Source organism: Camellia sinensis, chromosome 15 (assembly GCF_055761805.1).
Source record: "Camellia sinensis isolate YWXY chromosome 15, ASM5576180v1, whole genome shotgun sequence".
NCBI classification, from domain to species: domain Eukaryota; kingdom Viridiplantae; phylum Streptophyta; class Magnoliopsida; order Ericales; family Theaceae; genus Camellia; species Camellia sinensis.
The window spans coordinates 132,332,906-132,354,225 of NC_138975.1; the positions used below are offsets into that span (position 1 = coordinate 132,332,906).

Consider the following 21,320-nt stretch of genomic DNA (forward strand, 5'->3'; position numbering starts at 1 on the left):
GTGTGTTCTGAATCTGTAACTGGAACAGATGCTGAATGGTGAAGAAAAACAAAAGGCCTTAATATTTTATATGTTCTGAATTTGTGTATTCTGTATTTTAAATTTAGAGCAACATGTAGTCTAATGTGCTGCTTTCGTCTTTCTGGTCATGGACTGATTGCTGTGGTTGCTTACTATTGGAGGCTTCCTTCAGGTTGGAGACTTCCTTCAGGATGATCTGTGTGACAGGTAGAACAAAATGTGTAAAGTCTGAAAAATGTGTAAAATCTGCCAAAATGTGTGACAGGTAGAACTAATGTGGATGTAAATTTGATTTTGGTAATCAATGTATGTGTAGATTATTGATGTGTAAGGTTATGAATTTGATTTTGGATGCCGATCTATTCGGCATAAAATGCATCCATATTGCAAGAGTATAGAACAATTGATTGCACAAATGATTGTGAGATTGGAACATTGCCTAGTGCCTAATAGATTCACTATGATTTGATTGTACACAATATTGAAGCAAATTATACAAGGATGCCAAACTTTGGCATGTTTTTTTTTTTTTTGTTTGTCATGGCCATGGCCTCCAAAATGATTGGCTAATTGATTGGTGTTATCACTTTTTTTGCAAAAATTGATTGACTAATGGGTCCCCAATCAATTTTCAAATCTATTGGAAAATGCACTGCCTTGATAGAAATCAATTGGCCAATCCATTGGCCATAATCCAAATAAAAACTAAAACCCAAAATCTTGAGTGTTTAGTCAGGCTATGGACTTCCAAATTAGATTTTTTATAATGACAAGGTTTGAAGTTAAATTAGATTTTCACAATCTCCTCATAAATTACTATTCAATACATTAAAACATCAAGCAAAGTACATCATATTTCAAACATCAAGCAACTTATCCTCATTGACAATTTTCAAAAATTTAGAAGAAGAAGAAAAAAAAAAAAGGCAATATACTACCATATTTTAAACAATAAACAACCTGGTGAGATCATATTCACCAAAACACCAACCATAAGAATTTTTTTTATACACAAAACATATCATACTAAACTCCTAAAAGTAAGCAAAAAGTGTTCATAAACAAATTGGGACAACCATAAAACCCATACCATAACCTATTCAACTATCAATTTAGTCTTAAGCATAGTAAAACAATGAAAAGGCCAAGGTCAAGGCTCCTTAGAAAATTCATCTCCGTCTTCAACATCTTCTGTTCCCGACTCTTCTTCGTCTCCCTCATTGTCATCATCTTCATCTCTTCCCAACTCTTCTTCGTGTCCCTCATTGTAACAACCCTCATACTGTTTACCGATTACTGACTGATTGATTACCGATTACCGTTAAACTGAATTGATTATGACTGATAATTGGACTGATTAAAGTACTGAACTGACTGATTGAAATTGGAAACCGAATTGATTGAGTATATGTTAGTTAAATTGCATTTTATCTGTTTGACCGTATGATTATCTGTTCATGCTTATATGTTTAAACTGCTAATTGAAGGCCATATCGGCGGCCGAATTAGGAATTGATTGATGTTTTATGATCCACATAATTAATGTAATTTTATGGTATAATTATCTGAAATTTGATTAGGTATGATTAAATTAGATTAAATAATGAGTTAATTGCAGAGTTGACTTATTTACCGTTTCGCCACTTAGTGGCCACCACTTCACACCTCTTGAGCCTTATTACACCCCACGTGCTTGATCAAAACAAACTTTTCTTCTCCCATTCTTGCACTCAACCGACCCAAGAGGAGAGTTAGAGAGAGAGAGAGAATTGTTTTAGAGAATTGGCTTGAAAGACTTGAAGAGATCATAGGAGATTTGCCTAATTGGACTCCTAAACCTTGAATACAAGCTCTAGGTAAGGATTTTATCTTCTCATTCTTGTGTTTGAACTGGTTCTTGTATGGTTCATGTCTAGTTGTAGAGCTAAGTCATGAATTGGTCCATTAATGGTGAATTGAAGCTCAATCTTTGCATGCATGTTTGTATTGTAGATGTTTGAGTTGTTTTCATGGCAAAAGGTTACATGCATGTTCATAATCATGTTTAAGTCCATGATTTCACCATGTTTTGAAAAAGAATTGGCTCCTGAGAGCATCAATTGAAACTTAAGTGTTGCATGCATGTACATATATTGAAGTTTTGAGGTGGTAGTTCACCATACCTCACATGCATGTCCATCTTTTGGTCATACTCCATGAGTTCATCTTATCTTTGAAGGTTTGAGCTCTTTTGAAACAGCATTAAAGCTTTGAAAACGACTTAAGATCATGCATGTCATGTTTGAAGATTGTTCTTGAAAATGATTTGAAATTGGGTTTGAATTAAACACCCTTGGGCTTTGATTTCTTAAAAATTGAGCTTTGAAACATGATATCCTATGTGTTTTTAAGTGTTTTCCAGAAAATGGGCCCAAGAGGATTGGTTTTGATGCTTTTGAGCTTGGTTTTAGACCTGGAGATCGAATCTGGGATTTCCAGATTTCAGTTGTCCGCTCGAGCGGGGGTAGTGCCGCTCGAGCGGGAAAATCGAGCTTCCAGCATCTTGCACTGTTTTACAGTCCGCTCGAGCGGAGGATTGGGCGCTCGAGCGAAGTCTTGTCTCAAGCTCGAGCGGGCGTCGAGCGGTGATTTCACCTGTCCAGTACTTTCACAGTACGCTCGAGCGGGAAAGTTTACGCTCGAGCGTGTACCTTTGTTGCATGTCCGCTCGAGCGAGTAAACCTGAGCTCGAGCGGGACTCTGTTTTTCTGAAAATGCTTTTAAGTGTACATCTTTGCATCCTCATCCCATTCTAGGCATTCTTAGGCCTAGTTTAAGACATCTTGTTGAGGATATAGACGTAGAACACACCGAGGCATTAGGGATTAAGTTATTATATTTCCCAACTGTGTAGCTTAGTGTGTTCAACCTGTGAACTGTGTAGGGTTGGCGACTGGGGAGACACGCTCTAGCATACTGTAGCCCGAACTCTGTGAGTAACAATTGTGTAAAGATAGGTTCAACTGATTATCTTTTGAATACTGAACTGAACTGTTTACTGAACTGGTATTACTGAATGAATGTATGTCCTTTATTTCTGAACTATACTGTGGCATCCTTAGTACCTACGGTTTACTGTACTGTTACTGTTACTGTTACAGAGATCTCTGTCGGTTCCCTCGTGGAGCCACTACTGTTTACTGACTGATGGCCATCATTACTGTTCGGTCTTTTAAGACCTACTGTTACTGTTATGCTAATGGATGTACCACATATGACTGTTTACTGTACTGAACAACTGGAATACTGATTGAATTGAACTGTTTTCATTACTGTAAGGACATTCATTCTAAACCCCTTTACGCATTATGTTATTCACTGGGCTTTAGCTCACTGCTCATATATATATGTAGGTGTACAGGCACCAGATCGGAGCTAGGAGCGTCAGGGTAACTCCAGTTTTGTCAAGCCAGCCTTCGTGCCTCACTGCGAGGTTCCGAGCCTATCTGCTAAGGCTTAGGGGCGTTTTAAGAATTCCCCCTTCCGTACTGTTTCACTGTTTTGTATAGACTGACTGTTCACTGTACCGCTATCTAGGGTTGAGTCCCTAGTTTGAATGAATGTAAATATTGTGCATACTGTTCTGTACTGTTTATGTATGAATGCATGAAAAATCTTTTTGGCATACAGACTGTCACAGCTCATTGGACATTGTTTAATTACTGTATTGGCTTCCGCCAGGCCCTGTACTCTGTTTTACTGTATTACTGTTCTGCAGGCCTTCGGTAATCTCAGATTACTGGCCGGTTACGATGCTAAACCCATAGGGCCGGGTTTGGGTCGTGACAGAGTGGTATCAGAGCGATACTTAACCACGAGTTATACCGCACACACGTGTCCCAATGAGCTATAGGGTGTCCTAGAAAAGTGATTAGGGCATTTCATGAACTTGAAAAGTGTGTGGTTATGTTATGACTGAATATCTGCTAATGTGTTAAACTGGTAAACAAATGACCGCTTATGTTTAAAACTGTTATAACTGCTTATAGTGAAATGGATAATGCAAATGAACCTGAGTCCTCATCTACTGAGGCAAGAATGGAAAGAATGATAGAACTGATAACTGCTAGACTTGAACAACAGAACCAACAGCCTCCTCCTCCTCCTCCGGTACAGCCGGAACTTAATGCGAATGTGAATGATGGGGACATAATTGCTTTGACCCAGAAGTTCAGCAAAATGAAACCGCCATCCTTTCAGGGAGGCCTTGAACCGTTAAAAGCTGAAGCTTGGGTTCTGGAAACAGAGAAATTATTTGAAGTGTTTCCGTGCTCGGAAGCGAACAAGGTATTGTTAGCTACCTTCACCCTTCAAGAAGAAGCTAGAAGGTGGTGGATGTTGATTCGTGATACAAATGCTGTTATGACTTGGGCTCAGTTCAAGGAGTCCTTTTTTGAAAAGTACTTCCCACAGTGTGTCAGGGATAGGAAAGTGACTGAATTTGAGCAACTGAAACAGGGCACCACGTCGGTTGCCGAATATGAAACAAAATTTACTGAACTTGCCCGTTATGCACCGCATATGGTGGATACTGAGTATAAGAAGGCCAGGAAATTTGAAGGTGGCCTTAATGTTGCAATTCTGGATCGAATAAATGTTTTGAAACTACCGACTTTTGTGGGTGTTCTCGACCGGGCATTGATGGCCGAGTCGAACATTGCAGCAGTGAAACAATCTGAAACGCCAACAACTGAATGGCATGGTAAAAGGCAGGGTTTCAAATTCAAGAAAGGCAAGCACAACCCAGCCAACAAGAAACAGAATACGGGGTCGACAACTAGCCCCAGCCAAGGGAGTGGTTTCATACCACCCTGTTCTGAGTGTGGCAAGAAGCACAAAGGGGTTTGCTACAGAATATCTGGAGCCTGCTACAGGTGTGGCAAGGTGGGCCACATGGTTAAAGACTGCCCCTCTGCTCCACAAGCCAGTAGTAAAGCTGCACCAAGCGCAGCAGCATCAACTGTAGCACCAAAGCCTAACCCCAGAGCTACCGGGAAAGAGCCTGTGAGGCAAGGCCGAGTGTTCGCACTAGTACCGGGAGATGTGCAGAATACCGAGACCGTTGTGTCAGGTATTCTCTCTATTTGTACACAAAATGCATATGTATTGATTGATTCGGGGTCTACACATTCTTATGTATCGCATGCTTTCTCACGGAAATTGAATAGACCCTTAGAACCTATGAACTATCTGCTAGCCGTATCATCACCCGTAGGGGGATCCATGACATGTGCTTATATGTACCCCGCATGTGAAATTATTGTTGGGGATGTGCATCTGTTTATTGATTTACTGCCATTGAACATTGATCATTTTGATGTAATATTGGGGATGGATTGGTTACAAAAATATCATGCCACTATAGACTGTGTAACGAAACAAGTAGTTTTCCGTCCACCTGGTCTACCTGAATTTGTGTTTAATGGGGTTGGAGTAGTACCTCCCCCGTATCTGATTTCATCTGTGAAAGCTGTTAAACTGATTAGAAAGGGGTGTAAAGGGTATCTGTGTTCTGTATTGACTGTGTCTACTGATGATAGTGTTAAGACTGATGTGAACTATATTCCTATAGTTAGAGAATTCCCAGATGTTTTTCCAGATAATCTTCCAGGGGATTTGACCGACAGGGAGATTGAATTTACTGTTGATGTGATTCCCGGAACACAGCCGGTTTCTAAAGCTCCTTACAGAATGGCCCCAACTGAACTGAAAGAATTGAAAGTGCAACTGCAGGAACTGCTGGATAAGAAGTTTATCAGGCCCAGTACTTCACCCTGGGGTGCACCGGTTTTGTTTGTAAAGAAGAAAGATGGCTCACTGAGACTGTGCATTGACTACCGTGAACTGAATAAGGTAACTGTAAAGAATAAATACCCATTACCGCGCATTGATGACCTTTTTGACCAGTTACAGGGTGCACAAGTGTTTTCTAAGATTGATCTTAGATCGGGATATCATCAACTGAAGGTTAAACCGGAAGACATTGATAAAACTGCTTTTAGAACGAGGTATGGACATTACAAATTTTTAGTTATGCCATTCGGAGTCACGAATGCACCAGCTGCATTTATGGACCTCATGAACAGAATTTTCAAACCATACCTTGATGACTTTATTGTTGTATTTATTGATGACATATTGATTTACTCCAAAAGTATAGAAGAACACGAACAACATCTGAGACTTTCCCTACAAACCTTAAGAGAACAGAAACTATATGCTAAACTGTCTAAATGTGAATTTTGGCTTGATCATGTTATGTTTTTGGGGCATGTTGTTAGCAAAGATGGAATTTCTGTTGATCCGCAGAAAATTGAAGCTGTAGTGAACTGGCCTAGACCAACAAATGTGACTGAAGTTCGAAGCTTTTTGGGATTGGCTGGATATTACAGAAGATTTGTCAAAGATTTCTCCAAGATTGCCCTACCATTGACTCAGTTAACTCAGAAGGGGACATCATTTGACTGGACTGACCAAAGGGAATCAGCATTCCAAGAGTTGAAAACTCGACTTGTGACTGCACCAGTTTTGACCTTACCTTCAGGTACGGATGGTTATACTGTATTTAGTGATGCTTCTCATAAGGGTTTGGGATGTGTTTTAATGCAGAATGGGAAAGTTATTGCTTATGCTTCCCGACAGTTGAGACCACATGAAAAGAACTACCCGACCCATGACCTGGAACTTGCTGCAGTGGTGTTTGCACTGAAAATCTGGCGTCACTACCTGTACGGGGTGACATGTGAAGTATACACCGACCACAAGAGTTTGAAATATTTCTTCACACAGAAAGAACTGAACATGAGACAGCGGAGATGGCTAGAACTGATCAAGGATTATGACCTACAGATATTGTACCATCCGGGAAAGGCCAATACCGTTGCCGATGCATTGAGCCGGAAATCGATTGGGAACTTAGCATGTTTGCTCACAGGACAGAAAGAGTTGCTTTGTGATCTTGAAAAATCTGAAATTGAAATTGTTTTGAGAGAACAAGGTGGAACCTTAGCTGCTATTTCTGCTCAACCGGCACTGATTGAAGAGATTAAAGAAAAACAGCAACTGGATGACTTCTTGAAGAAGATCATCGAAGAAAGAGAATCTAAACCGAGACCGGGATTCAAATTTGAGAATAATGTACTGAAATTTCAAGAAAGACTGTGTGTACCAAATGATACTGAACTGAAAAGAAGAGTTCTGCAAGAAGGCCACAATTCGAAATTGTCTATCCATCCGGGGAACACGAAAATGTACCAAGATCTGAAACAGAATTTCTGGTGGCCGGGAATGAAGAAAGAAATTGCCGACTTTGTGTCCAAATGTCTTCATTGCCAACAGGTCAAAGCTGAACACCAACGACCTGCCGGACTATTGCAACCCCTACCCATACCAGAGTGGAAATGGGAGCATATCACGATGGATTTTATCGTCGGATTGCCTCGCTCCAGAAAAGGTATGGATTCAATTTGGGTTATTGTTGATAGACTAACCAAATCTGCTCACTTCTTACCTGTCAAGACGATTTATAATGCGGACAAATTGGCTGTTATCTATATTGATGAGATTGTAAGACTGCATGGAGTGCCTGTGTCTATTGTTTCTGACAGGGATTCGAAGTTTACATCGAGGTTTTGGCAAAGCCTACAGACTGCACTGGGTACCGAACTGAGGCTGAGTAGTGCCTATCATCCTCAGACAGATGGACAATCAGAAAGGACTATCCAAACTCTGGAGGATTTACTGAGAATGTGTGTCCTTGATTTTCAGGGAGATTGGGAAAGTCATCTGCCATTAGTTGAATTCGCCTACAACAACAGTTACCATTCGAGTGTTGGTATGGCGCCTTTCGAGGCATTGTATGGCAGGAAATGTAGATCTCCAATCTGCTGGGCAGAAGTTGGAGATGGGCCTTTGCTTGGGCCCGAGATTATTTATGAAACAACTGAGAAAGTGAAACTGATACAGCAAAGACTGAAAACTGCACAGAGTAGACAGAAAAGTTATGCAGACGTCAGAAGACGGGACAGAGAATATGAAGTGGGTGATCACGTTTTTGTGAAAGTGACACCGATGAAAGGCCAGACTCGTTTTGGAGTCAAAGGCAAGTTAGCGCCGAGATATGTCGGACCGTATGAGATTATTGAGAAAATCAATCCGGTGGCGTATCAAGTTGCGCTTCCTCCTGAAATGGAACACATGCATAATGTTTTCCACATTTCTATGTTAAGAGATTATCTCCGGGATCCCTTCCATGTAATAGAGCCTACCCACGTAGTGTTGAGTGATGACTACACTTACGAGGAACGGCCTATACAGATTGTAAACAGACGAATCAAGAAACTGAGGAACAAAGAGATCTCGCTGGTAAAAGTTGACTGGCAAAACCATGGTGGCATGTATGCCACTTGGGAAAGGGAAGATGACATGGCCAAAAGATATCCTGAACTGTTTCCACTGAATCCTGTTTTCTTCCAGAATGAAGGTAACTCGAGTTTAGAGGACTAAACTCTTTTTAAGGAGGGGAGACTGTAACAACCCTCATACTGTTTACCGATTACTGACTGATTGATTACCGATTACCGTTAAACTGAATTGATTATGACTGATAATTGGACTGATTAAAGTACTGAACTGACTGATTGAAATTGGAAACCGAATTGATTGAGTATATGTTAGTTAAATTGCATTTTATCTGTTTGACCGTATGATTATCTGTTCATGCTTATATGTTTAAACTGCTAATTGAAGGCCATATCGGCGGCCGAATTAGGAATTGATTGATGTTTTATGATCCACATAATTAATGTAATTTTATGGTATAATTATCTGAAATTTGATTAGGTATGATTAAATTAGATTAAATAATGAGTTAATTGCAGAGTTGACTTATTTACCGTTTCGCCACTTAGTGGCCACCACTTCACACCTCTTGAGCCTTATTACACCCCACGTGCTTGATCAAAACAAACTTTTCTTCTCCCATTCTTGCACTCAACCGACCCAAGAGGAGAGTTAGAGAGAGAGAGAGAATTGTTCTAGAGAATTGGCTTGAAAGACTTGAAGAGATCATAGGAGATTTGCCTAATTGGACTCCTAAACCTTGAATACAAGCTCTAGGTAAGGATTTTATCTTCTCATTCTTGTGTTTGAACTGGTTCTTGTATGGTTCATGTCTAGTTGTAGAGCTAAGTCATGAATTGGTCCATTAATGGTGAATTGAAGCTCAATCTTTGCATGCATGTTTGTATTGTAGATGTTTGAGTTGTTTTCATGGCAAAAGGTTACATGCATGTTCATAATCATGTTTAAGTCCATGATTTCACCATGTTTTGAAAAAGAATTGGCTCCTAAGAGCATCAATTGAAACTTAAGTGTTGCATGCATGTACATATATTGAAGTTTTGAGGTGGTAGTTCACCATACCTCACATGCATGTCCATCTTTTGGTCATACTCCATGAGTTCATCTTATCTTTGAAGGTTTGAGCTCTTTTGAAACAGCATTAAAGCTTTGAAAACGACTTAAGATCATGCATGTCATGTTTGAAGATTGTTCTTGAAAATGATTTGAAATTGGGTTTGAATTAAACACCCTTGGGCTTTGATTTCTTAAAAATTGAGCTTTGAAACATGATATCCTATAGTGTTTTTAAGTGTTTTCCAGAAAATGGGCCCAAGAGGATTGGTTTTGATGCTTTTGAGCTTGGTTTTAGACCTGGAGATCGAATCTGGGATTTCCAGATTTCAGTTGTCCGCTCGAGCGGGGGTAGTGCCGCTCGAGCGGGAAAATCGAGCTTCCAGCATCTTGCACTGTTTTACAGTCCGCTCGAGCGGAGGATTGGGTGCTTGAGCGAAGTCTTGTCTCAAGCTCGAGCGGGCGTCGAGCGGTGATTTCACCCGTCCAGTACTTTCACAGTACGCTCGAGCGGGAAAGTTTACGCTCGAGCGTGTACCTTTGTTGCATGTCCGCTCGAGCGAGTAAACCTGAGCTCGAGCGGGACTCTGTTTTTCTGAAAATGCTTTTAAGTGTACATCTTTGCATCCTCATCCCATTCTAGGCATTCTTAGGCCTAGTTTAAGACATCTTGTTGAGGATATAGACGTAGAACACACCGAGGCATTAGGGATTAAGTTATTATATTTCCCAACTGTGTAGCTTAGTGTGTTCAACCTGTGAACTGTGTAGGGTTGGCGACTGGGGAGACACGCTCTAGCATACTGTAGCCTGAACTCTGTGAGTAACAATTGTGTAAAGATAGGTTCAACTGATTATCTTTTGAATACTGAACTGAACTGTTTACTGAACTGGTATTACTGAATGAATGTATGTCCTTTATTTCTGAACTATACTGTGGCATCCTTAGTACCTACGGTTTACTGTACTGTTACTGTTACAGAGATCTCTGTCGGTTCCCTCGTGGAGCCACTACTGTTTACTGACTGATGACCATCATTACTGTTTGGTCTTTTAAGACCTACTGTTACTGTTATGCTAATGGATGTACCACATATGACTGTTTACTGTACTGAACAACTGGAATACTGATTGAATTGAACTGTTTTCATTACTGTAAGGACATTCATTCTAAACCCCTTTACGCATTATGTTATTCACTGGGCTTTAGCTCACTGCTCATATATATATGTAGGTGTACAGGCACCAGATCGGAGCTAGGAGCGTCAGGGTAACTCCAGTTTTGTCAAGCCAGCCTTCGTGCCTCACTGCGAGGTTCCGAGCCTATCTGCTAAGGCTTAGGGGCGTTTTAAGAATTCCCCCTTCCGTACTGTTTCACTGTTTTGTATAGACTGACTGTTCACTGTACCGCTATCTAGGGTTGAGTCCCTAGTTTGAATGAATGTAAATATTGTGCATACTGTTCTGTACTGTTTATGTATGAATGCATGAAAAATCTTTTTGGCATACAGACTGTCACAGCTCATTGGACATTGTTTAATTACTGTATTGGCTTCCGCCAGGCCCTGTACTCTGTTTTACTGTATTACTGTTCTGCAGGCCTTCGGTAATCTCAGATTACTGGCCGGTTACGGTGCTAAACCCATAGGGCCGGGTTTGGGTCGTGACACTCATCCTCACCTTGTCCTCCATCTTCGTGAGGGGTATTTACATTTTTTTTGTCAATTCATTCACTGTCACTTACACAGATTTTAGATCATTCTTTTCTGTCTCCTACATCTCTTCTGAAATTCTCCAACTTGAATGTCATCCCCTCCTTAAATTTCAAACCAACATGCAACTCTTCCATCTTTGAGTTTAAGCTCTCCATATCCAATCTGGTAGCAGATACAGTTGCTTCCAAATGCTTGATCATAGCATCTGTGTGAAAAACAAGAAGCAAGTCTATTAATAAAAATTCAGATCATAAGCCAATTGTTGTTATCATATGATAAGACTTACAACTCCTAGACACTAATCCACTAAAAAAACACTTCAAGCACATGAGTATAGAAGTATGCCTCTGTTTCCAATTGGAATAGCCTATGTAAAACTCCAAATGCATTAAAATTCATTAAATAAATCATTAAGTTAAATGTGTGATATTACTACTATCACTAATATAGGAAGAGCGTGGTGGCAGCAACAGCAAACTGGTAACAGAAACTGAGCTTGATTCAACTCACTCAACACTCCTTATTGTTACAACAATTGTTCAGATTGTCTTCAAATGTTAATGATATTATGACAACCCATATTTTGGTCATATCTATTAATTTCTCAAATAAGGAAAGGTGGTCACGTGAGGCATGGACCTCGGCTGCACCTTACTCTAGGCAAGATGTGAACCATTAGGTACGTTAACCTCAAAGTGTTTTCATGAAGCTTTTTTAGGATACAAGCTTTAATTTGCTACTCATTAATACATTATTTCAATGAATTGGTCTTGAACCAAAGTAATTTGAGTCCTGATGGGGTAGGCAGTCCAGAAACAAACCATAAGCAGAAGCAGTCAATGAAGCCGCTACCTTTTTCCTCAATGACATTGGTAGTGTTGCACTGTTCATCTCTAAAATATTTCACGCTCTCCTCTTTTTTAATGCTGAGTTCTTTCAACTCTCTTTTGCCTACATTTAGAATTCAAACACATTTCATAACTCTAAAAAGAAGTGAAGCAAATGGAAATACCTAGTTCTTTGCTTACAAATTTATGATAAGCTTCTGTTTGGCAGCATCAACAGTTCTTATTGTTGGAAATTATCTGAAAACCTTTTATGATATATGAAATAAGGATAACTTACAATTTCCAACAACTTCCTCTGAACACTCAAATCTCAAAGACAACGTCTTCATTTGGTTGTGCAAATTATCAAGAGCTGCTACACTGGAAGATAGCTTATCTTAAAAAAATTCCTTGTCTTTCTCAGCTGGTAAAGCAAATGTAGAATACTTACAACTTTGAAAAATATCATAAAGCCAGTTGTCGGAAAGTTGAATAAACTAAAGAATACCTACCATCATGAACCTCTTTGTGCCAACACAGTTTTTTTTTAGTTAGCCATTTTTTTCAAACAGTTAAGAGGACCCTTAATATCAGATAACATTTACAGACTACCATCTATTACATATATATAGATATACATAGCATGTATATATTGATGAGAATTAAATATATACGAGAGGCTGAAATGTCCAATTGAAATTAAACTAATTTGAATCAAATTGAATATTTAAAGGGCAAAATTAAAATTAGAGGTTGAAAGTGGCATGAACTTATTTTAGGAAGCATAAATGTATTTTATCTGGAAAACAAATTAACAACTTTTAGGTCCAAGATACTTACATGGTCCAGTATGAGATTTCCATGCCTTTCTTCCATCTTCCTTACCTGCAACGACAGATAAGAGCAATGATCCAAATCCAAAAACAATTTCAAAATGGGAACAACAAAAAAGTGCTAGAAACAATTGCATGTTCTAAAATTACTATTAGATGATGCACTAATCTACTTCCTGTAAGTCTCTATCTGAGTTTTCAACACATGGTACTGTTACAAACTTCATGAAGCTTTGGATAGTTAGCTAAATTGATGCAAAAAAATTCCTATGTATTCATTCTAGACACAAGAGGAGAGATTATGAGGGAGTAGGAGAAAGCATTGAAGCAGCAAAAAATGGGAAACTCATACAAGGAGAATAGGAAGATTGAAATGACGTTATCTATACAAAAAAAATGCAAAAAAATGCAAAAGAATAATTTAAAACAGAAGGGTGTTCACACCAAATAATTTAAAAAGGCTGTTCACACCAACTGTATAGACAAAACAAATCATTAATAAGCCTCTAGGGTGGCCCAGTGTTAGGCCCTTATGCCCAGCTCACCGGAGTTGGGGGTACAATTCCCAGCTCTACCAATTAGTGAAGCTATATCATGCAAGATAATTTATTTATAGCTTTCGAAAAAGGTCTCCAATGAAATTTTGATGAAATTGCAACAAATCAATGGAAAAGATATGAAAAGGAGATAAAATGAAAAAAAAAAAAAAAATTTGTGACTTGAATCGGAAACCAATATCTTAGATCACAAATAAAGGGTTCTAGATCTTTGAGAAAAGTAAAGAAATGTATGTGCCTGGGAGTTGAGTTCAAACACACTCATCATCATGTGCCAATTGGATCTATAGAATGATGTGGATTTGCAAAAAGAAAAAGTAACACTTTTTCCATGACTTGAGTCAATGAGCAATCAATTGCAGCATTTACTGTTACCGACTTGATGCATTTAGATGCATGTGCATTTTTTGACTATGTTAACCACGCAACACTATGTACCATAAATTATAACAGACCTTATAAAAGTCGTATAAAACAAGTTAGATTTCACACTTGGCTGCTAACCTTTGCTATAGAGATTAAAAATAAGAAGTGATCTATTTTGCACAAGAAGTAATCAAATAGAAACCCCACTCTTATATCTTCAAACTTCTTACCCCTTTAATAATGAACCAGAAATCATTTTATGCAACTGGCATTCTATGAATAAGATAGAACCACCATAGAATCATGACTTGTTTTCAAGTTTTTGAACACTAAAGAAATACATGTAAACAAAAAACACCACTAAACATTAAATTTAAGCAGATTTTGTAGACAAAACATAAAGCAATTATGAACAACTCTAAAGTTGTTTATTCTTTCTTAGTCAATCTTTAAACTTCTGCCAAATCATATATATTAAGAAATATAAATGCAATCCATGAAATAATTTGGAGCAGTAAGCAATCCATGAAATATCCGGCGATTACAAAAAATATAAACGCAAACGTCACACACATAAATCAATTTATATAAATTTTTTGGTAAGAGTGTAAAGGCACACAGATACAAAATGTGAGAAACAGTTATGCACATGTACAAACCGTGAAACAGACTATATGAAATGTGACTAAAATAAAACAAAACAAAGCTGCAACTGTTATACCACAATGGGGAAATGACTGACTTGAACTAATTTACCGGCTACAAAAAGTAAAAGACAGAATGACAATTGTTCAAAGCCTCCACATCTATAAACATTGTATTAAGTTTATCTTAACCTTGAACAAAACAATGTAGACAAAATTATACTGCAAAATTTAATTGATTGGGCTTTTCGGGGCATAACTATATCATGCAAATTTTATGATTCACAAGACCAAAAAGAAAAAGGGGGAGGGGGAGGGAAGGTAATACTTTAACAAATATGAGCTTCAAAGTTGCACCTCAGCCTCTTGTGTGCTTCTGTAAGTTGAGCTCGCATCATCCTCAATTGGTTGGATAATTCCTGTCCATAACAATTTAAATAAGAGATGTCAAAAAAGTTCATTGGGATTCTAGCAATGAATAAGAACTCAAATTCAAAACATTACGGTGACAACAGTGACAAAGGGCTAACCTCAATTCATTGAGTGCTGTGAGAGGAAAAAAAAAACATTAGTTCTTTCATGAGGGTTAATCCCTTAAGATTTAAAAGATTTATCAAAATAAACACAAACCTTGAACCCAAAAAGTCTTGTATATTTACATCATGGTCTAACTTCTTAAAGGTTTTCTTCGGTGCCTATATTCTCAAATAGAACACCAAAAGGCTTGAATGAATATGATACGTTTATCATTTCATATTTAATGAAAACAGAGAAAGAAAGAATGAATTGGTTTACTAGAGAACGGGCAGTATTAATCTTACTTCAAGGCTCTCCAACTTCCTGGTCATTCAAATAAAAATAATTTAGTGACATTGTGACAAATGCAGTTCAAATTTAACCCAAAAAAAAAAAGAAAAGAAAAACAACTCTTCATCCTCATAGATTTAAAGCATATCTGTACTGAGCTTTTTGTCCTTTCTTGTGGTGTCAGTTGAGCGGATTTTGTAATAACCTCTTCAATGTTGCTGAACAAAAAAACACATGACTTCAAGAAATGATAAATGATGCACATAAATCCAAGTGAATTTTGTTTAATTTTTCATGCCATACATCAAATTTCACAAACAATTTTATATAGGCACAATTGGAGACTTCAAAATACCTGCGCTCTCTACGGAATAATGTTGGCTTTCCAATTGGAGAAAACATGAGAAGGGCAATGTCAATGTCACATAATATGAATAATTCTTTAGCTTTCTTCAAGATTCCATTCCTTCTTCTCAAATAGGTCACTTGTTGATTGCTAGTGCTCTCTAATCTCTTTGTCTTTAACTTAACCCTCCCTATATTTTAAACAAATGAGAAAGACCCATAAAACACCAATGCAACTGATGCATCTATGTTTGGCCAATCCTAACCTACTTCAATTCTCCAAGCCAAACACTTGTCTAACAATAGAACGAATTAATTCCAAGAAGCTCCCACATGACCATGGACACAAAGGGATAAGATAAATTTTTTAGTTAAGAATTAAGAAAAAATGATTTAGTTGCTCAACCTTTATTAAGAAATTTAGTTAACGCTTTAGAGCTCAACCTTTATTGTTAAAACCTCACTTTTGTATAATATAAACTAGCAAAAATGTCAATACTCCTTATTTGCAATCTTCCCAAAAATTTTGCAAGTTAAATTAGATGGGAAAAAAACTTAAATCAAAGGACACCAGGGTAACTAAGATGATTTAGTTCTATGGATATAGATAAGATGGTAGCATTAAACGATCCATAGGGAAAAGTTGTTACTAATGGTCCAAAGATGCAAAAGTAATTGTAAGGAATTTCATTAAAAGTAATGGTAGTCAGAAAACTATGAATTTGTGGGTGAATGTAAATCATATAACTTTAAATTGTTGGAGGTTTATGTGTCATGCATATTCACAACTACAAGTACTTGAATAAATTGTTCATACACGAAGGAAGAAATTGAAATTAATATCTGAATGGCTAGCAGATGGGAACGATTATCACCAAATGATGTTAAAAAACTGTTCCATTTTGAACTCAAAATTATATAGATAATTAAAATTACAAAAGAAATAGAGAGGAGGAGCGAAAAGGGAGCCTTGTAATTACTGGGGTGGAAATGTTAGGGATATCATTATCTAATATCAGCCATGTGCATCCAATTCAATTCACGTTAAATTCAATAATATGTTCCAAAAGCCTCTCTTGACTTTAACCAAAACCCAAGTTTTTTTTGAAAAGGCAAGTTGGGTTCCATGTGAGCAGAACTCATAGGCATGTTCTTTCCAACAAGACAATCACCTTACTAAATAAAATTATAATAATTTTAACAACAATTAAAATAAACAATGTTTTTTTTATGAAGGTAGGTCCGCAGATAATGTGGCCTGCAGTATGTGCTTCTCAAATTCATTGTACTATGCTAAAAATTGTTATGTTGCTGCATATGGAGAGGTTATAGTATCTTCGACTATGCTCAAATATTATTGTGCTGCTGCACATGGTGGTCAACTAAGAAATGCAAAACAAACTTGTAAAGATGTTCTTTTTCCCCTAATTTGATCACAAATCTGTGGAACACACCAAAAGATTTTATCAACAAAACAATTTGAAGAAATTGAAATTAAAATCTGAATGGCTAGCAGATGGGAACGATTATGACCAAATGATGTTAACAAACTGTTCCATTTTGAACTCAAAATTATATAGATAATGAAAATTACAAAAGGAATAGAGAGGAGGAGCGAAAAGGGGGCCTTGTAATTACTGGGGTGGAAATGTTAGGGATATCATTATCTAATATCAGCCATGTGCATCCAATTCAATTCAAGTTAAATTCGATAATATGTTCCAAAAGCCTCTCTTGCCTTTAACCAAAACCCAAGTTTTTTTTTTTTTCTTTGTTTGTGTTTTCTATGATTATTATTATTTATTACTTTTCTATAGTTTTTAAGTTCCATGCAAATGACTTTTTTTTTTTTCCTTTTCGTATTCATATTTTCAAAGCTTGGAGTATTCTTTGTATCACATAATTAGTATGAAATCCCGTAGGCCTCAAAAACTGGAGAAAAAGGCAAGTTGGGTTCCATGTGAGCAGAACTCATAGGCATGTTCTTTCCAACAAAACAATCACCATACCAAATAAAATTATAATAATTTTAACAACAATTAAAATAAACAATGTTTTTTTTAGGAAGGTAGGTCGGTAGATAATGTGGCTTGTAGTATATGCTTCTCAAATTCATTGTACTATGCTCAAAATTATTATGCTGCTGCATATGGAGAGGTTCTAGTATCTTCGACTATGCTCAAATATTATTGTGCTGCTGCACATGGTGGTCAACTAAGAAATGCAAAACAAACGTGTAAAGATGTTCTTTTTCTCCTAATTTGATCACAAATCTATGGAACACGCCAAAAGATTTTATCAACAAAACAATTTGCAGTCTCTTAAAAACTAGTGTTGGACTCATGCAATGCATTGGATAATTAATTTTAAGTAGGCATTTCTTGCTAAATATATATTATAATGCATTTAAACCACTACATGACAAATTTATTTTGTAATTCCAACAAACACACTATTCAGTCAATTAAACAAACACATAAAGTGCACAGTTAAGACTAGAACCAGTAACCCAAGAAACTCACATTGAGGACGACTATATCATACTTACATTTGAGCAAAAATGGAGAGAAAATTTAGGGCAAAGATGAACTGTCCATCTTCTGATTTCGTTTCTGATGCGTTAATGTGCCTCGCCACCTGGTCTTTCTCATCACAATCATCCCGTTTGAGATCGTCGTTCTGACGAGTCCGAAGATAGTCCTTTGTAGACAAAGGTTCTGAAATAGTTGAAGGGAGTGTAGGGTCTGGATTTGAACATATGGCTTGTGGAGGGATTGGAGAAGATCGAAGGTAAGGTCAGGGTTTTGGATCCGACGACGAGAGTGGAGAAGACGAAGTAGATGACTGGTGAAGAGAATAGGAGAAGAGAGAGAGGGCGGTGAGGGAGGAGGTGTGGCGGCGGCGGCAGCGGTGGTTGCCGGTGGCGATACCAGAGGCGACGACGTAGGAGGCGGAAGAGATAAAAGAGAGAGGAGAGTGAGAGGAAGTGTTAGGTTAGGGATTGGGGATTTGAGATGGTGACAAACAAGAGGGGGGGGGGGGAATTCGTGCGCAGGAAAACAAAAAGAATTTTTTTTTGTATTTTATTTTTTTTTTTTTGTAGTTAACGATTTTTATTTTATTTTATTTTATGTTTAGGTTACTAAGGTTGAAAATTTATTTGTTTCATTTTTATTTTACTGAAAAAAATTATTATTTTTTTTATTTGGTAGAAGTAGGGGTAAAAGTATAAATCTAGATACATTTAGAAGTATAAATCTCATTAAAAAAAATAAAATTACACCAAATATAATAATATATAAAAAAAAACATTTATTTTTTTATTTTTTGTATTCATAGATTTTTTTATAGGAAAATTTGATCTAACATCCCTCTCTAACTTTTAGTAATGGGAGAGGTCCGCAATAATTTTTTTTTTTTGTAATCTAAGGTCCCTCATTCACACTCATATATATAACACACTCTCTCATTCTCTCTCCTATCTTTTCTTGCACCAAACAACTCCTCTCTCTTTACTCTTCATTCGCAACATTGTTCAGAGCTTCATTAGCATTGACTACGACGAAGGAATTCGCATAAGCAACATTTATAAAGCTTTGCTGATGAAGATCATCGATTTACATGAAGATTCCTGATAGTGCTTTATACAGCAAGATTTATATGAAGCAAAGCACTAGTCCTCATTGTTGTTCCTCCGATCACTAGTCCTCCGATCAAGACTCCTCCGTCGACAAATATCACTACTCTCGGAGGACAAATATCTAGAAGCAGAGCACTAGTAAGATTTATAAAGCATTATAGCAGATATGAAAGCAAAAACAAAATGCATCAACAGAGAAATTTGGTTTAAAATTGATTTAAAACAATTTTCTTTCATATCTGCTATAATTGATTTATGTGAACAAACACAGAGAAATTTGTGAACAAAGTCAGAGGAATTCTCTATGAATAGAGCTAGAGAAATTTCAATTCTATGTGAACAAAGTCAGAAAAAAAATGTGAACAAAGTTGGGATCATGAATTCGTTTAGTAACTTGCTACTGTGGATCTTCGGCGAGGCTTCATCTGAAGGGTTCAACTCATTTCTTTCGATGTTTAGAGACGTGCGAGATCAAGGTGGCCAAGTTTATCCAAATCTAACTAGGTAGGAAAATCATACAATACAAAATGCTCACTAAGGATTGAAATGTTGGTTGGTCCTTGTATTTTTTGAATGTTTAATTCTAATGTCATTGTAAAAGGTTTTGTAAAAATATTAGTTTACACATAAATGGTTGCATAAACTGGATATGGAGTAATGGTCAACAACAACAGTATTTGTTAATAAACAGAAGTTGAAATAAGAAAAAGAAAAGGGAAAAAAATTTCTCTAATTTGAACTCAGAGAAATTTCAATTTTCTCTAGTTTGAACCCAACGAAATTTGGTGTTGGTGATGTGTTAAAATTTTCTCTGTGATGTGTCTAGAGAAATTTGGTGTTGGAGATGTGTAAAATTTCTCTGTGATGTGCCCAGAGAAATTTGGTGTGGGTGATATGTAAAATTTTTTCTGTGATGTGTCCAGAGAAATTCGGCATTGGTGATGTCTCTTTGTCTCTATTTTGTCGATAGAAAAATTAAAATTTGTAGAGGCTATTGTCAAAGGGTTCAAAACATACTTTTCTCTCATTGAACTTGTGATTCTTTTACAATTCTACGTCATTATATGTCTCTCTTCTGCTATACAAAAATGTCCCACACCCCTTGTATTATTTAAGGGTGAGCATGGTTCGGATTGGGGTAACATTAGAACTAATCTATTTTCTACGATTTTTTGAAAAATTGGAACCAATCTAATCCATTTAAACCGTGTAACCAATCCGAACCAATCAATTTAAACACGGATTGGATCGATTTAGGACCACTGATTCACATAATTAAATAATAAAAAAAATATATAGAACATTTTAATTTCATTAAAATATGAACGTAACATCATATAAGTTCTATAATAACATGTCTTTTCATAATTGCGACGTATAGTTTTAGAATTTAAACAATCATAGGAAAATTGGTTCTACCATAAGTATTTAGACCATTACAAATTAAAACTAAAAACCAACAAACAAAAGCAACAAAAGAAGATACTATGCGGGTTTAGGTTTTATATGGAATAAGAGAAGATATTTTATGTGGGAGAGTGTATAATATAGATGTAGGTTATTTGTATACGGTCCGAATCGGTTTCGAATGAAATTGATCCGTGGAATACGACTTTTAAATTTTTCAATCCGGAAGCGAACCACTGGTTCAAAAAACCAATCCAAACCTACCAGATTAAGCTGGATCGGATCGGATTATAGATTTTACGCATTTCTTACCTCAGCCCTAGTATTATTTGACCTTCCTAAAGCTATCATGGTGGTGGTGATGACAGTGACAATGATGACGGTTGCAACAATGTCAGTGATGATTGTAGCGATTATAAGGTTATAATTGTGTATGTTGATATTTGTGTATAAAAATTTATAAATTCAATTAGTATTAAATAATTATGTAATTTTATGTGAGAAATTAATTATAATTTAAATGACTTTTATCGTACAAACTCAATTATAATTAACTTCAAATGGATTGGAAAAAAGATACCGCCTCTTATACGAACACCACCAAATTATGAAAATGACTTTTAAATGACGTATACATTGCAAAAAAATATAAAAACCATAAAAACCATGTTTAGTCACCAAATAATCATAAACGATTTTTTTGAC

General features: G+C 36.9%; 1 protein-coding gene across 17 annotated transcripts; it reads right to left on the reverse strand.

The window, feature by feature from the left end:
- Window positions 1-11,131: 11,131 nt before the first annotated feature.
- LOC114300148 (synaptonemal complex protein 1) lies at window positions 11,132-18,832 on the reverse strand. Of its 17 annotated transcripts, none has more exons than XM_082909038.1 (11): window positions 18,117-18,629; window positions 15,579-15,759; window positions 15,378-15,441; window positions 15,238-15,256; window positions 15,047-15,111; window positions 14,947-14,962; window positions 14,745-14,835; window positions 12,857-12,901; window positions 12,315-12,397; window positions 12,042-12,140; window positions 11,132-11,394 (listed from the first exon to the last, which is right to left on the reverse strand). In XM_082909038.1, exons 8-11 carry the CDS (start codon window positions 12,877-12,879, stop codon window positions 11,231-11,233), a joined length of 369 nt encoding a protein of 122 aa, XP_082765164.1. In that variant the 5' UTR covers window positions 12,880-12,901; window positions 14,745-14,835; window positions 14,947-14,962; window positions 15,047-15,111; window positions 15,238-15,256; window positions 15,378-15,441; window positions 15,579-15,759; window positions 18,117-18,629; the 3' UTR covers window positions 11,132-11,230. The 17 variants fall into 17 exon arrangements, 15 of the variants coding, with proteins under 15 accessions (XP_082765164.1, XP_082765161.1, XP_082765167.1 ...); XM_082909035.1 differs by having other exon boundaries at window positions 15,212-15,256; XM_082909041.1 differs by having other exon boundaries at window positions 14,745-14,815; window positions 15,238-15,441; window positions 18,117-18,631.
- Window positions 18,833-21,320: the final 2,488 nt, after the last annotated feature.

Coding starts and splice junctions, on each gene's coding strand:
- LOC114300148 (XM_082909040.1), bottom strand. CDS start 12,879: ATGGAAATCTCATACTGGACCAT. Junction 12,141..12,314: donor AGAGGAAGTTGTTGGAAATT/GTAAGTTATCCT, acceptor TTCTAAATGTAG/GCAAAAGAGAGTTGAAAGAA. Junction 11,395..12,041: donor CAATGTCATTGAGGAAAAAG/GTAGCGGCTTCA, acceptor TTTTTCACACAG/ATGCTATGATCAAGCATTTG.